At 37.1% G+C, this 16,427-nt stretch overlaps 1 protein-coding gene across 1 annotated transcript in view; it reads left to right on the forward strand.

The window, feature by feature from the left end:
- DNAH11 (dynein axonemal heavy chain 11) overlaps positions 1 to 16,427 on the forward strand; it is a 335,620-nt gene that overhangs the window by 70,495 nt on the left and 248,698 nt on the right. Inside the window, 7 exon segments of the mRNA XM_079151923.1 lie at positions 5,885 to 6,043; positions 6,983 to 7,066; positions 8,823 to 8,981; positions 11,243 to 11,365; positions 12,125 to 12,247; positions 14,570 to 14,794; positions 15,787 to 15,878. Coding sequence (XP_079008049.1) covers positions 5,885 to 6,043; positions 6,983 to 7,066; positions 8,823 to 8,981; positions 11,243 to 11,365; positions 12,125 to 12,247; positions 14,570 to 14,794; positions 15,787 to 15,878 — 965 coding nt within the window.

The raw sequence follows: 16,427 nt of genomic DNA on the forward strand, positions 1-16,427 counted from the left end.
CAAGATTTCATCTCACTCCAATCAGAATGGCTATTATCAAGAATACAAGCAACAATAAATGTTGGCGAGGATGTGGGGAAAAAGGTACACTCATACATTGCTGGTGGAAGTGCAAATTGGTGCAACCATTATGGAAAGCAGTGTGGAGATTCCTTAGAAAACATGGAATGGAACAACCACTTGACCCAGCTATCCCACTCCTTGCTTTATACCCAAAGGACTTAAAATCAGCATACTACAGTGACACAGCCACATCAATGTTTATAGCAGCTCAATTCACAATAGCTAAACTATGGAAGCAACCTAGGTGTCCTTCAACAGATGAATGGATTAAGAAAATGTGGCATGTGTATGATGGAATATTACTCAGTTTTAAAAAGAGAACAAAATTATGGCATTTGTTGGTAAATGGAGGGAGTTGGAGAATATCATGCCAGGCAAAATAAGCCAAACCCAAAAGCCAAAGGTCAAATGATATGCACATGCTAATTCACAATGGGGGGCAGTGCTAGGGAATAGTTACTCTAGAATAGTTACTCTAAGTTGAGGGGTGTGAGGGGCAGGGAAGGGGTATTGGGGGCAGGAAGGATAGTAGAGTGAAATAGACTTTATTACCTCATGTACATATTTAACTGCATGACTGATGTGATCCTATAATATGTATAATCAGGAAAATGAAAAACTACTCCATTTATGTATGATTTATCAAAATGCATAAATGTATTCTATTGTCATGTATAAATAGAACAAGAAAAATGCAATCATAAAAAATTTTAAAGAGAAAATTAAGTTTTTGTCTCAAGAAGTGTCAAACTCTTCCGATATCATTCAATTTTCATTCATGGTAGAGGCTCTTAGAAGACATTTTAAACCATTAAGGGATAACAAACTATTCATGAAACTTTATACGCCAGGGAATATGAAAAATCCTACTACCATGAGTGAAATACAGAGAAGCCTAAACAACCGTTATAAGTAGAATAGAGAAGTCGTAGTATATTTGCAAATTGTAGTACAGTACAGTGCTGGAAATTAATGAACTTAACACACATCATCATACATAGATAGGTGTTCTTCAAAAATATTGAATGAGGGCTGGGGTTGTATTCAGTGGGAGAGTGCTTGCTAGCACTGGGTTCAGTTCTCAGCACCTTATATGGATAAGTAAAATAAAGGTCCATTTACAACTAAAAAATTAAAAAAAAAATATTGAGCAGCCAGGTATGGCATCTCATTCCTGTAATCCCAGTGACTCAGGAGTCTGAGGCAGGAGGATTGTGAGTTCAAAACCAGCCTTAGCATCTTAATGGGCCATATGCAACTTAGCGAGACCCTGTCTCAAAATAAAATATAAAAAGGGCTGGCTGAGGAAAGGTTAAGCACCCCAGGGTTCAATTCCCAATACCAAAAAATAATAATAATAATAATAATTGGCATGTCTTGATAAGAATAAAGCTATATAATATCAAAAGCTTTAACTTTTTATCACTTAGCAATACCTACATATGTAGTGGAAATATGAAAAACAGACAAAAAAAATTAGGTTTATTGGTTTAATTGGTAATAGGAAAGAAAGAGAAATGAGAAAATTGGGGATGACTATAATCCCAGCAACTCAGGAGGCTGAGACAGGAGGATGGCAAGTTTGAGGCCAGCCTGAGCAACTTAATGAGCCCCTGACTTACAATAAAATAGTACTAAGGACCAGGAATGTCGTTGTTAAAGTATTCCTGGTCTCCTGGTCTCAAAAAATAGAGAAAGGCATTAAAGGTTATTAGTAGTGTTTCCAAATTTGATGGGTTGCATATATATATATGGACATATATATATATATGGACATATATATACACACACATCTTTTTATGTGCATGAAATTTTTCATAATATTTATAAAACTTAAAACTTCTAGTTCTTGTTTGTGAAGATATAACTTGTGAAAACAAAAGCAGAGTTCTATTATTTGCATTTACCTAGTTGAAACTTTAAAAAGCAGAAGTGAGGTTAGGGAGATAGAAGCTTTGTATGCTTGATCAAAGGATACCAAAGTTTAGTTAGAAGAAACATGAACAGTGAGCCCTTCTTAGCTACACATTCTACATCCTCAGATTCAACCACTGCACATGAAAAATATTTTGGAAAAAATTGCTTCTATACTGAATACATATACTTTTTGTTCTTGTCAGTGTTACCTAAGTAATATAGAATAGGTATTTATATTAGGTATTAGAATTAGTCTGTTGATCATTTAAATATATGGGAGGATATGTGTAGATTATATGCAAACACTACACCATTTTATATAAGGGACTTGAGCATCTGTGAGTTCTGGCATCCCTGGTAGTCCTAGAACCAATCCCCCAAAGATATCAAGGCATGAATGCATTGAACAGCATGGTGAACATAGTTAATAACAGTGTATTATATTTTGAAAATCTCTAATAGAGTAGATCCAGTAGGAAACCTAACAAACATTGGAATGGTGTGAGAATATTGTTTTTAAAAAGTAGGTTTTAAGCATTCTTATCACCAAAAGATGTGAGGTAATACATGTTTTTTTATTATTAAAATATTTTTTATTTTTACAGACACATTTTGATTCATTGTACACAAATGGGATACAACTTTTCATTTCTATGGTTGTACACGATGTAGGTTCACACCATTCATGAAATCATACATATATATAGGATAATACTATCTGTTTCATTCTACTGTTTTTCCATCCCCACCCTGTCCCATCCAAAGTTCCTTCATTCTTCTCTTCCCCCCATCACCCCCCCCCATTATATATGGTCATGCACTTATCAGAGAAAACATCTGGCCTTTGGTTTTTTGCTTAGCATGACATTTTCCAACTTCATCCATTTATCAGCAAATGCCATAATTTTATTCTTCTTTATGACTGAGTTATATGCCATTGTATATATACACCACAGTTTCTTTATCCATTTATCAATTGAAGGGCATCTAGGTTGGTTCCACAATCTAGCTATTGTGAATTGAGCTGCTATGAACATTGATGTGGATGCATCACTGTAGTATGCTGATTTTAAGTCCTTTGGGTATAAACCGAGGAGTGGGATAGCTGGGTGAAAAGTGGGTCCATTCCAAGTTTTCTGAAGAATCTCCATACTGCTTTCCAGAGTGGCTGTACCAATTTGCAACTCCACCGATGTATGAGTGAGCCTTTTTCCCCACATTCATGCCAACACTTACTATTGCTTGTGTTCTTGATAATAGTCATTCTAATTGGAGTTAGATGAAATGTTAGGGTGGTTTTAATTTACATTTCTCTAATTACTAGGGATGATGAGCACTTGTTGATCACCTGTATATCTTCTTCTGTGAAGTGTCTGCCCATTTCCTTAGTCCATTTATTGACTGGGTTCTTTGTATTTTGGGTGTAAAGTTTTTTAAGTTCTTTATAAACTTTGGAAATGAGTGCTCTGTCTGAAGTGTGTGTGGAAAAGATTTTTCTCCCACTCTGTAAGCTCTCTTTTCACATTATTAATTGTTTCCTGTGCTGAGAAAAAACTTAGTTTGAATCCATCCCATTTATTGATTCTTGCTTTTATTTCTTGCACTATGGGGGTCTTATTAAGGAAGACTGGTCCTAAGCCAACATGATGGAGATTTGGGCCTGCTTTTTCTTCTATTTGGTGAAGGGTCTAATTCCTAGATCCTTGATCCATTTTGAGTTGAGTTTTGTACAGGGTGAGAGATAGGGGTTTAATTTCATTTTACTGCATATGGATTTCCAGTTTTCCCAGCACCATTTGTTAAACAGGCTATCTTTTCTCCATTGTAAATTTTTGGCACCTTTGTCTACTACGAGGTTACTGTACTTATGTGGGTATGTCTCTGTGTCTTCTATCCTGTACCATTGATCTACCTGTCTATTTTGGTGCCAATACCATGCCATTTTTGTTACTGTTGCTCTATAGTACAGTTTAAGTTCTGGTACTGTGATACCTCCTGCATCACTCTTCCTGCCCAGGATTGCTTTGGCTCTTCTGGGTCTTTTGTTCTTCCAGATGAACTTCATGATTGCCTTTTCTGTTTCTATGAGAAATGTCATAGGGATTTTAATTGGAATTGTGTTAAATCTGTATAGCACCTTTGGAAATATGGCCATTTTGATAATATTAATTCTGCCTATCCAAGAATATGGGAGATCTTTCCATGATGTAAACATATTTTAAAATGTTGTACACAATAGATAAGTTTTTGTCAATTTAAAAAGAGTTAAAGGTTAATGGTGCACAAAATGATTAAGTGACTTTTTTTAATTGGTGTATTATAATAATACATGATAGTGGAATTCATTATGCCATATTATACAGTATTATGCAAATGACATAATTTTTTCTAACTGGGTTTGAACCCAGGAGCGAATAAACACTGAGCCACATCTCTAACCCTTTTTTAATGTTTTACTTGGGGACAGGGTTTCACTAAGTTGCTAAGGCTGGCTTTGAACTTGTGATCCTCCTGCTTCAGCCTCCCAAGCCTCTGGTATTATAGGCATGTGCCACCACTCTCCTGCACACATGACATAATGATCAATCTCGTTTCCCAGCAAAGTACTGGTTTTCACAGTTAAAAATAAAAATGAAACAAAGTGATATAATTGTTGTATATTGAGAGGAGAATGAGAGACAGTGTAAAATGTAAAGACAAAGCCAGTCCTTTTGCAAAGCTAGTAAGCCAGTTGAATGTCTATACTTAATCAAGAGCAGCTTGAGTAAGACTTGAAAGGGACAGAAATGGCACCAGAACCAGAGACCGAGCCCAGGAATGGCTTTTCTGCCTTACAAGGTCTTCTGTATATCTCAAACTTCAACCATAAAATACACTAAATTGTTAATTAAAAAAAAAAAAAAAAACAAAAACAAAAACAAAAGGATGACTCATTGAGTAAGAAAAAAAAAGAGCCAGCTTATTTTTGAGATAAAATGTAAACTTTGCTACATACATGAGGTGGTAGGTAAACATTGGCAGAGAGGAGAAATTTTCATATTGGGTTGTGTTTTTAGTTCTGTGTTTTATTTCATGAATTCTCCTGAGTGCCTTTTATATTACCTAATAATGTTCAGGGTAATTTTAAAATCTGAGAGTTTTTATTTTTTAACTAAGTGATTATTAAAAAACTAATTTATTCTTACATGGAAATATCTAGAGCATAATCTTTTGCTCCCCGCAGAGCCCCCAGTTGTACAATGTAAATCAAGAGGAAATATTGTTTCCATTGAAATCTTATGCCAGAGCAAATTTGGCTGAAATGTGTGTATAGGGAGAATATTGGTAATATTGTTGCGTTTAATAGCTTTCACTTTTTAAGTAGTTGTGAATCTTTTAGCTGAAAACTTTCTACATTTTACCAATAATTATACTGCAAATTTTTTTTAAATTTTCCTTTCAAAAATCTAAGCTTCATCATCCACTTATCAGAGAGAAGAATGGAGGAACTTCAGATTACATAGAGGGAGATGAGAGGGGAGAGGGGACCAGGGTATGAAAGATAGTGGAATGAAACAGACAGCATTACCCTATGTACATATATGATTTCATGAATGATAGGAATCTACATCGTACACAACCATAGAAACAAAAATTTGTACCCCATTTGTGTACAATGAATCAAAATGTAGTCTGTAAAAATAAATAATAATAACCAAAAATCTAAGCTTTTTTTCACATTTGTTATTGGGGCATTACAGTTGTGCACAATGATGGACTTTATCACATATTCATAGATGCACACAATATCACAATACAATTTGACTAGTATCAAAGTTTGGAATAGTGAACTAACCAGATCTACAGGACTGTGTGGCTTTTATCTCTTTATCACTTTGTGTGCTGGTGTGTGTTTTCTCCTCAGGCAAATCAGGAGCTCGAGGCCTTAGAAGAAGAAATGGTGCAGATGCAAGACTCTGCTCGCCTCTTTGAAGTGGCTCTTCCAGAATATAGACAAATGAAGCAGTGTCGCAAAGAAATAAAATTGCTCAAGGGACTCTGGGACGTCATTATTTATGTTAGAGTAAGATGTGCTTTTGCAAAACATGCTTTTTTTTTTTTTCTTTCAGAAATTCTTTTGTATACTTGTGCAATTGTTAGGCTCTATAGCATTTTGTTTGGATTTCACATTTTGAAATATGTACACATTAGATTTCATACCCCACCCTGAGAATTAGTGTTCATGCATCCTGATAATGGAAGCTTCTTCCCTGAATGTCTCTTGTTTTTGTTTTTAGTTTGGGATAAAACTTTGAATAATGAGCTAAGTGACTCAGACTCTTTTGGGGATTATATAGAATATAAATAAAAATTAATATATAAGTATATGTTACATATATACAGTCACCTGTGCATATAAATTCATGTAGACAACCTTGCTTTGTATGTGAGTGCATATAAAAACAGACCCTAATTAAAAACAAAGTTAATTTGAATGTGGTTAAGTTAAAAACTTAAGTGCAAAATTAAGCTTTAGGGAACTAGGCATATTGCAAATTGTATTTGAAAGAATTTTCTTGTTAGTTGCAAGCCAAATAGAAATATATTAACAAGCTAGAACGTATGATCAATCAATGGTTAATGAAAGTTTTGTTTAAATGGATAAAACTCTTGTGAAAGCTGATTTCATTTCATGCAGGATTATAGAAACCTGTTATTTAATAATATACTTATCAATATATTCAAAGTACACAGGACTAAGTGATAATGACTGTGCATATACAGAATTTATAATTGCTACTAAAAATTAATATATCATAATGTTTTAGCCTCAAACTTGACATGTTCTGACAACTTTTTTGTTTTGGTGATAGGGAAGTTTTGACAAGTGCAGTTAATATTTAAAAAATTGTCTTTCTACTGGATGATAGAGTCACTGTGTATCATCAGTTTATATATTTTGCTGTGGAGACTTGCTTTCACCAAATGTTGTTGACACTTTTATCTGCTTGTGCATTTTCAGAGAAGCATTGATAATTGGACTAAAACCCAGTGGAGACAGATTAATGTGGAACAGATGGATGTAGAGCTCAGAAGGTTTGCCAAGGCGAGTTCCATAACTGTCTATTATAACAATTTATCTTTCTCAGCACCACCTCCTTCCATCTTCCCTAACCTAGAATCTGGTGTGCTGGGCTGCATGTCCTTATTTACTTCAAATAGAATGATATCAGATAGTATTTTTTTTTCCACTTTTAGTTGGTTGCACTTCTAATCAAGCCTGCCTTTCTGTGAATGAGTTGATAAAAGCATATTAGGGATAATGAATTTATGAGAATCAACTATAATCATGAGCTTTCTATGGCTGTCTAGAACAGAGAGGAAGATCAAGAATAATAGGACTGAGGAGTTAGCTTGTGGATTAAGTCCTTGATTTCCTTCCTCAGTTACCAGGAGCATTTTGCATATGGAATTTGGGGCAACTAGTACAAGTAGGTCACATCTAGATTTACATAGGGTATTCTGGTGCCTTCCATTGTTACTGGTTCATCTAATGTCTCAAGGAGGTTCAATATATACAGAACTTAGCTTGTTTGAATGTAGTGGTTTAATACTTACCATAACCATATGCCCTCTGAAGAGTGTAGAACTTTGAATAAAGTTAAAAATAGCAGAAGGCCTGGTGCAGTGGTACTCAACTATAATCCTAGGGATTGGAAGGCAGGAGGATTTTAAATTCGAGGCCAGTCTCAGCAAATAAGCAAGGCCTTCAGCAACTCTCTCAAAGTAAGAAATCAAAAGGACTGGGAATGTAGCTTGGTAGTAAAGTGCCCCTGAGTTCAATCCCCAGTACTAAAGAAATAAAAATAGCAGGGACTCATGGATGTGGTGGTATGTGCCTATAGTTCCAGCTGCTCACTCAAGAGACTGAAGCAGGATTCCTTGAGCTCAGGAGTTCAAGACCAGCCTGGGCAGCTCAACAAGATCCTAGCTTTAAAAAAAAAAAAAAAAAAAAAAAAAAAAAAAAAAAAAAAAGGAAGAGAAAGAAAAAGATCAGGGCCTTGTTCTTCCTTGCCATCCCAGAATATCCTTGCCCCTGACTCATTCTTGTGTTCAGCTTCTACTAGTTCTGCTCAGTTTGTTCTCCCATACTTTTCCACTACCAAAGACCCAATCTAAAATGTTTCCATTGTTATGGTTGTCATGGGGTTACCGTACCTCATTCTGTACCCTTGGTTATCTCTCAGCCCAGTGACAACTTCATTCCCACTTTCAACTGCAGATCTTTATTTTTAAACAATGGACACTGTTTTCTCTGTACTAAAATCCAATTGTTTTGCTATAAATTTTCTTATTCACAACTGCTGATGTTGTTCCATGACCCACAAGGACAGTAAAGTCATGTGCCCTATTTGACACATCTTAAAATCATTAAATATTTAAGTTCCAAGGATAACTAACATTTCAAGGCTACCATGTGAATGAGTCAGATATTAGAAAGGGGCATCTTCAGGATCTGGATTAACAATCTCAGTTTTTGCTTATTCGTGTTTTTGCATATTCGTGCATATGTCTTCATCTTCTGGACACTCATATCCCCCCCACATTTGATGTCCTGTGGGGACATCCATTTAGATCTTATGACCAAGAAACTGGTGTGCCCAAGTGGCTCGTGTGTAATGGATTCAGGATACATGAGCCAGTATATCCTTTCTCATTTCTGATTTTGGGCCCAGCCCAGGTGTTTAAATGCTTTCGCTCTATTTCCTAATCCAGGGATGGGGAAACGTGCATTTATTTTTCCACAGGAGGAAAATGATACTTTGTATAGGAAGCTGTTTTCTCTCCCTACTTTTCTTTAGGAAATTTGGTCCCTAGACAAGACAGTCCGCGTCTGGGAGGCGTATGCAGGCTTGGAAGGTGCTGTAAAGGACATGACAACTTCCCTGAGAGCGATTGCAGAGTTACGGAGCCCTGCCCTCAGGGACAGACATTGGCACCAGCTGACGAAGGCCATTGGGGTGAGTGTCCTGGGTCTCTGAGTATTTTTGTGACTTTGCAGTGTTATTCCTTGATTGGCATTTTCTCAAATGAGGAAATGTTTGAAAAAGCCTCTAGTTATATATCCAGGCCACGCTCTTTGAGATAGTACCAGTGGACTGTACCTCCAAAGAGCATGGTTTTCACCCTGTTGCATGTCTTCCTAGCTGTGTGATTTCAAGCAAGTTGCTTGTCCTCTCTAGTTTGAGTTTTGTCTTTTAACTGCTCTTATGCATTAGAGGAATCTTGTAAGGAGCAAATGAGATAATTGGAAGACTTTTTATAGAGCACCAAATGGTAGCAAAGAATCCTGCAGAGGGGAGTAGAGGCATAAAAGTGGATTTGGAGGAAGAGGGAGTTCTGTCATTGCAATTCACCCTCCCCCACAATTTACTTAGCGGGGTGGCATCTTGATGATCATCTGATGCTTTTAATCTTAGCAAGACATAAAATGGTTTGTCATGTGTCCATGACACTTGGGTTCTCTCTTTTTTTTTTTTTTTTTTCCCTTTTGTGTCTATTGAAAAGCAATTATATCCACCTTAAACTTCATTCTTCAGAGAAGGTGACCTTTATGAATTTAAAATATATAAAAGGAAGACCTGTCTGTGTGTTTTGCACACTGTGGAGAAAGGTTCTTGTGAAGTGAAGGACAGTTGGCAGAGTAGAGATGTAGGGGCCAAGGCCAGCCTCACCTTTATGGCTCAACCCTAACATAGAGTCCCTCTGGGGCCATGGACCAGTTACTTGTTCTTCATACCTTCATTGACTGTCCCATGCAATAAAAATAATTCGTTCACCAAGTCTGCATGAGAAGCATTATTATCATTTATTTAGGTCATAGACATGTAGTAAGCACTCAACACAAGGTCCCTGAACCTTCTATCATCATCATTATCATCATCATCATGATTATCTTTATAGTCTTTTAGTCATTTGAATATTTAGACTTTGTGACTGATTTAATGCATTCATTCAGAAAATCTTCATTGAATCTCCTACATAGTTGATTGTGAACCCTAATCTCTACCTCCTCCTAATATGTCTACCAATACAATTTCACCTCACCACAATCTCTGCCTGCCTGTTAACACTTTTCTGCAAACTAGAAAAAGGTACCTTCTCAGGCAGAAAATATAGAAAAGAGCATCTTCCTCCAGGGTGCCCCCAACACAGTAGAGCCGAGCCTGGGTTCAGTCTCCATGTGCCATCTGGGCCAGTATCTGTTTCAGTGTACAGATTGCTCTGGGTGGCCCCATTACACATCCCTGCTCATCCTTTCTCTAGGACAGACCTGGTTCCCATCAGCTCTGCATTGAGGTCAAAAGCTCTATGGAGAGATAGTGTGGCCAACTCCTCTGGTTTTTCCCAGGTCTTTCTAGGTACAGGATTTAGCACTGAACGTCCTACATACTAGGAAACTCTCTAGTCCTGGACAAACTTGAATTACAGGTTCCCTTATGCAGAGAAGTGGATGATTGTGGGAAATATTATGGAGTAGGGAGAGACGGTGGGGGGTGGGTGGCCGCAACTTCCAAGAAACTGATTGGATCTTCTTAGCAGGAGCAGGAAAGGAAATGGCTTTTCTGCAGCCATGTGGCTGGGTCACCTCTCTTTTGCACGGGACATGATTGAGTTTGGAATGTAGAAGAGCAAGTGCTTCTTAAGAACCAAATACTGGAGGTGGGGGTGGGCGTGTCAACAAGATAATGAAGAAATAAATGTGAATTATTTTTTCACATGGTAAGTATGAATAATGACTCTCTGCATTAGCGTATCTTTTGCCAAGGAGCTAAGATTAAATTAGTGATAAAACTAGGTTAAATCACGGAAGCAGCTGGGAATTACGTTCAGTGAATAGGGTACTTCAGGAAGTAAAGACAAATGAGCTGCTGCCTGATTCCCGGGACTTCAACCAAATTATAATAAATGAACAATAAGATCCTCTTTTTAAAAATGAGTGTTCTGGGCCAAAGAGATAGGAAGCGTGCCGACAAGGAGAGGGTATGAAACAAAAGACAGTAGTACAGCATGAGCATGCTGGAGGCCTTGGCTCGTGGCCCACGGTGCCTCCACAGCTGTGAATTGAAGGACTGTGAGTGTCCACACCTTTCAGCACTAGAGGTGTACCCGTGGCCGCCTTGAGTGTATTTTAGTTGCACTTCATTCCTGTGGTTATTGGGTAAAGGGAGCCCTAATAGATACAAAGTGTCAATTCTACCTTTTTTTCCTTCCTAATCAGGTTAATTTTTCAATAAATGAAGCCACAACGCTGGCGGATCTGCTAGCACTGCAGTTACACAGAGTGGAAGATGATGTCCGAAGCATTGTGGACAAAGCAGTGAAGGAACTGGGGACTGAGAAGGTAGCATCCTCGGGCCTACCCTGAGGAGTCTCCTGTCTGAGGCTACTGTGTGCTTTAGCATGGAAGTGAAACTTTTTGATGCCCTGGGATGTCAAGACACGAATCTCAGTTTGTTCTGCTGGTTGGGTGGGTGAGTGGACAGGAAACCTCCTCATTCAGAGGGAGAATAAAAGTTTCAAACAGGAAGCTGGACCAGTGAATGACAGCACAAAGTACTTACATGTCTATAACCTTTACTGGGAGCAAGCACCGCTCCTGGTGCTTCATTTATATGAACTTGTCTAACCCTTAGAGGTAGGTAATATTATTATCTCTGTTTTAGAGATAAGGAAACTGAGGCATAGAGAGGTACCATACCAGAGTCACAAAGGGGACTGAAGTTGATATTCAGGCACTCAGGGCACTACTAGTCACCTATCATGCTGACTCCTGTGTAAATAATGTCTGCTAAACCTGTAGGTAATCTCTTGAGTCCCTTCCTGCTTGCAAAGTCTTGTGGGCAAGGATGTAACACTCAGATCCAATGTATGTTTGATATTAGCATGATGTTAGTTCCTTGGGTGTGGTCGAATTCCATTCTGCAAACCTGGTCACCATGAATGATTTGGAAGAAAAAAGTGAGGCCAATACTGTTTGACATTACTCAGCTTTTCAAAAAATTCTTCAAAACATAAAAAAAAAAATCCAGGTAATAGCCTAGATATTAATCCTAAATCAAACTTTTGCACTTATTAATTGACTTATGCTTTTGATTTCCAGGTTATTACTGAAATTAGCCAGATCTGGGCAACTATGGAGTTTTCTTATGAAGTTCACTATCGAACAAGTATTCCATTACTGAAGTCTGATGAACAACTTTTTGAAACTCTAGAGCACAACCAGGTAAGGTGAACAGTTTTATGATAGATTTTTAATTTTAATTAATTTTTAATTTTTTTCTAAGTTCTAATATTTAACATTTATTCATTCATTGAGCAGCTACTTATTTTGGGCTCCATGTACTGTACTATGTGGGATCCAAAGTTATAAATACTTGTTCTCAAGGAACTTGAGAAAGACAAAGAGAAGGAATCCAAGAAGTTAAATAAACATCGGCTTTCTGATTGGGGAGGGTGAACATTTTACAGAGGTCTATGAAAAGTGATGGTGCTTATGTTGAGCCTTGAAGGATGGGCTTGCATTCAACAAAAAAGAGACATTGGAAAAAGATGTTTAGGCAAGGAGGACAATATTAGTAGTCTCTTGGAATTCCAGAAAGCATCTGCCATCCACAAGTCATTTTCAGAGTTTGTTTTCCTTGGATTATAGATTGTCTTTATGGGAAGATTGAAAAGTAAGTCTGGAAAGACAGATCTGAGTACAACCTATATATGGTCCTGAATTCTAAGACTATGAGGACTGGGATCTCTTTGGACAAGAAAGGTAGAAGAGATTATTTGGGGTATATAATACCTGAATTAGGCATAAAGCACTATGGAGAGAAACTGATACAGAGAGATGTCACTATTATTTTTTCATGTGTTTAGTGTGGAAGACCTTTATGTAAAGGTGGAAAGTCAGACCAGAGCCCATCACAGAGGGTTAGTAGCACAGTAGGTTGAGAGGTCATTGTTGGTATCTTAAGAACTGATGAGCTGGATAAAGAGAGGCACAGGTGATAAGCCAGCTGGCATAAGCCATAATTTCATTCTTCTTTATGTCTGAGTAATATTCCATTGTGTGTGTGTGTGTGTGTGTGTCACATTTTCTTTATCCATTTGTCTGGTGAAAGGCACCTAGGGTGGTTCCATGGTTTAGCTATTGTGAATTGAGTTGCTATAAATATTGATGTGACTGTGTCACTATAATATGCTGATTCTAAGTCATTTGGGTATATGCTGAGGAGTGGGATAACGATTTCAAATATTGGTTCCATTCCAAGTTTTCTGAGGAATCTTCATACTGCTTTCCAGAATTGTTGCAAAAATTTGCTATCCCACCACCAATGTATAAGTGTACATTTTTCTCCACATCCTTGCCAACATTTATTGTTCTTTGTATTCTTGATAATTGCCTGTAAATGGATGAAACTGGAGACTATCATGCTAAGTGAAATAAGCCAATCCCAAAAATCCAAAGGCAGAATGTTCTCTGATATGTGGATGCTAACACATAGTAAGATGGAGTGGGTAGGGTAGAGGTTCATTGGATTAGACAGAGGGAAATAAAAGGGAGGGATAGGAACAGGAAAGACAAATGAATTGAACATGACTTTCCTACGTTCATATATGAATACATGACCAGTGAAACTCCACATCATATACAACCACAAGAATGGGATCATAAATGATACTCCATGTATGTATAATAAGTCAAAATACACTGTCATGTGTATTTTTAGATATACTGTTATGTATATCTAAAAAGAACTAGTAAAAAGTAATAATAAAAACAAGATAACCTAACTGGTATTGAAGCCTTGAAAAAGGCTGCATTTGGTGGATAAGAGAAGACAAAAAGAGCATAGAGAAAGAGAGGCCTGGAAAATTATAGAAATAGGATACTGTGGTATAACAAAGACCTGGGAATGGGTGTTCCTCCCATAGATCAGTGACCTGTGTTAAACATCTAGTGAAGGAGAATGAGAAGTGACCATTGCACTTAGTGACTTTGTGAGATTTCAGTGTCAGAGCATGGCAAGCAGTACCAACCAAACTCCAGGGCATGAAAGCAAGCCCTGGTGATAAGACAGCTGCAGAGCTTAGTGGTCACCTGAAAATGGAGGCAAGTGGAAGCTCGAGGGCCTAGCAGGCTGGAAGGAAGTATGTTTTATTTTTTTTTGGAGATTAAAGCACACGCACACCCACAGTTTTGGAATGATTAACAGGCAGGGACCTAGGGAGAGTGATGAAAGAGCAGTTTAATTCCTAGAGCTGCACCCCAGGGTACCATATTTTCTCCTGCCTGCATGGAGATGCACAATCTTCTTGTAAAGACATTAAATGCAGTTGCTTGTGTTTTTTCTTTTGGGAAAAATGCAAACATGAATGTTTACTGCCATTAATTCACTCATTCACTCATTTAGCAAAAGCTTATTGAATGACTATTCTGGGCATTATATGCTAGGTCCAAGAATCCAGCAATAAACAGAAGAGGTAACGATGCCTCTTTTGTGGCACACAGTCTACCAATTCCAGTATTTACAATTCTTTGCTTTTCTTTTAGGTTCAGTTGCAGACTCTTCTTCAAAGCAAGTATGTGGAATATTTCATTGAGCAAGTCTTAAGCTGGCAAAATAAATTAAACATAACAGACTCTGTCATCTTTACTTGGATGGAAGTTCAGCGAACTTGGTCTCACTTGGAAAGCATTTTTACCTGTTCAGAAGATATTCGAATCCAGCTTGTGGAAGATGCTATAAGATTCGATGGGGTAGATGCTGAATTTAAGGTTTGTCAGAGACAGGTTGAATTCTGTGCTTGGAAAGTTTTCAGAACATTATGAAAGTTTTGTAAAGAACTGTGATTTGGAATATCAGACATAAAAAATGAATGCATTTTTTTCATTTCAATAAGTGAGGGTCAGGAAACTTTTGGTTTATAGCCAGGTAGTGAATATTTTAGGTTTCACAAATCATGAAGCCTCTGTAGCATGTGGCATAAAGGAAAACACAGATACTACATAAACAAACAGGTATGACTGCACTGAGAAAACCTTATTTATAGACACTGAAGTTTGAATTTTATGTAATTTTGATCTGTCACAAAATATGTAGCTGTGGGAATTTTTCAACTACTTAAAAATGTATAAACCATTCTTAGCTCGATCATTACAAAGCAGACGGCAGGCCATGTTTGTCCCATGGGTCACTGATTGCCGATCCCTGCAGTAAGAAGGGTGAATGGGGTTCTCTTCCTAAGTAGAAGACTGAAGGGGAGACAGCTAACAAATCATACTACCAGTTTGCCCCTGTGCCCATAAGGGTCACAGAGAATACTTGAAGATGTACACATGGTTATAAGAGGTGATTCTGAGACTTAGAGCAAAGAGCAGTAACTATACTATTTTTCCAAAATGGGGGTTAACTTTTTTCTTCTTTTTACTCAGGTACTCTTTGAGATTCTGGTGTATGTGTCTCCTCACCTCCCTCCCTTCTTTTTTCCCCATTCCTTTATTGTTTAAAAACTTTGGTTCAAAAGAGAAATTCTGTGTGGGCTCACTACCATATGGTAATGACCAGAACATTTACTTTGACCAAAGCTGTGTGTTTATATGTTCTCTGATCTTCATCTAAAAATTTAAAAGCAAAAGAGACAAATACAGCGTCCATCATTGTTAGCATCTCATTAACCTTGCTTTCTCATTGTATGTTTTTCCATCCCCAAAGTGGATGTAAAATCTAGAAAACAAATTTCTAATGTCCATGTTGTATTTTAATGTAGGAGTTAATGTTGGAGACAGCCAAAATTAAAAATGTTTTAGAAGCAGCCTGTAGACCTCTTCTCTATGAAAAACTTAAGGATTTACAGTACAGGTAAGAATAGAACTGTATAACATGGTTGGTTTGCTTTAATTTTATGAATTTTCTTTCACATACCTAATAGTATTTGACTTTGTGTTATTGTAGGTTCAATCTCTACTAAATTATTTTATGATTTTGCTCATAACTGTCTAGTTGCCTTGTAAATATTAGGTGATATACCTATTGGGAGTTAAATTCATATATAGTTGTTTTCCAAAAGAAATAATAGTAAAACTAGAATATTATATAGTGAGAATTGATGCAATTGATCAATTCTTTCATCAAACTATTATGTAGATATTAATTGAGCATGTGCTGTATGCCAGGAAATGGGATGGGACTCATTTATCTTGAATCCTTCAGTTTGTATGTGTTCTCCTTTGATTAGAAATTATCCATAGAGAGTCTGCTAGCACTTTAGAACCCATTTTCTAAGGGAGATTTGTAAATTTATTTTCACATGTGATTCTACAACAGTTACTAGTCACAAAAATATTCCGGTTTTTAATGGGCACATCAGCTCCTAAAATGGGTAGTTTGTCTACAGAATTTTCTCATTTT

Source organism: Sciurus vulgaris (genome assembly GCF_902686455.1).
Source record: "Sciurus vulgaris genome assembly, chromosome: 8".
Classification (NCBI taxonomy): domain Eukaryota; kingdom Metazoa; phylum Chordata; class Mammalia; order Rodentia; family Sciuridae; genus Sciurus; species Sciurus vulgaris.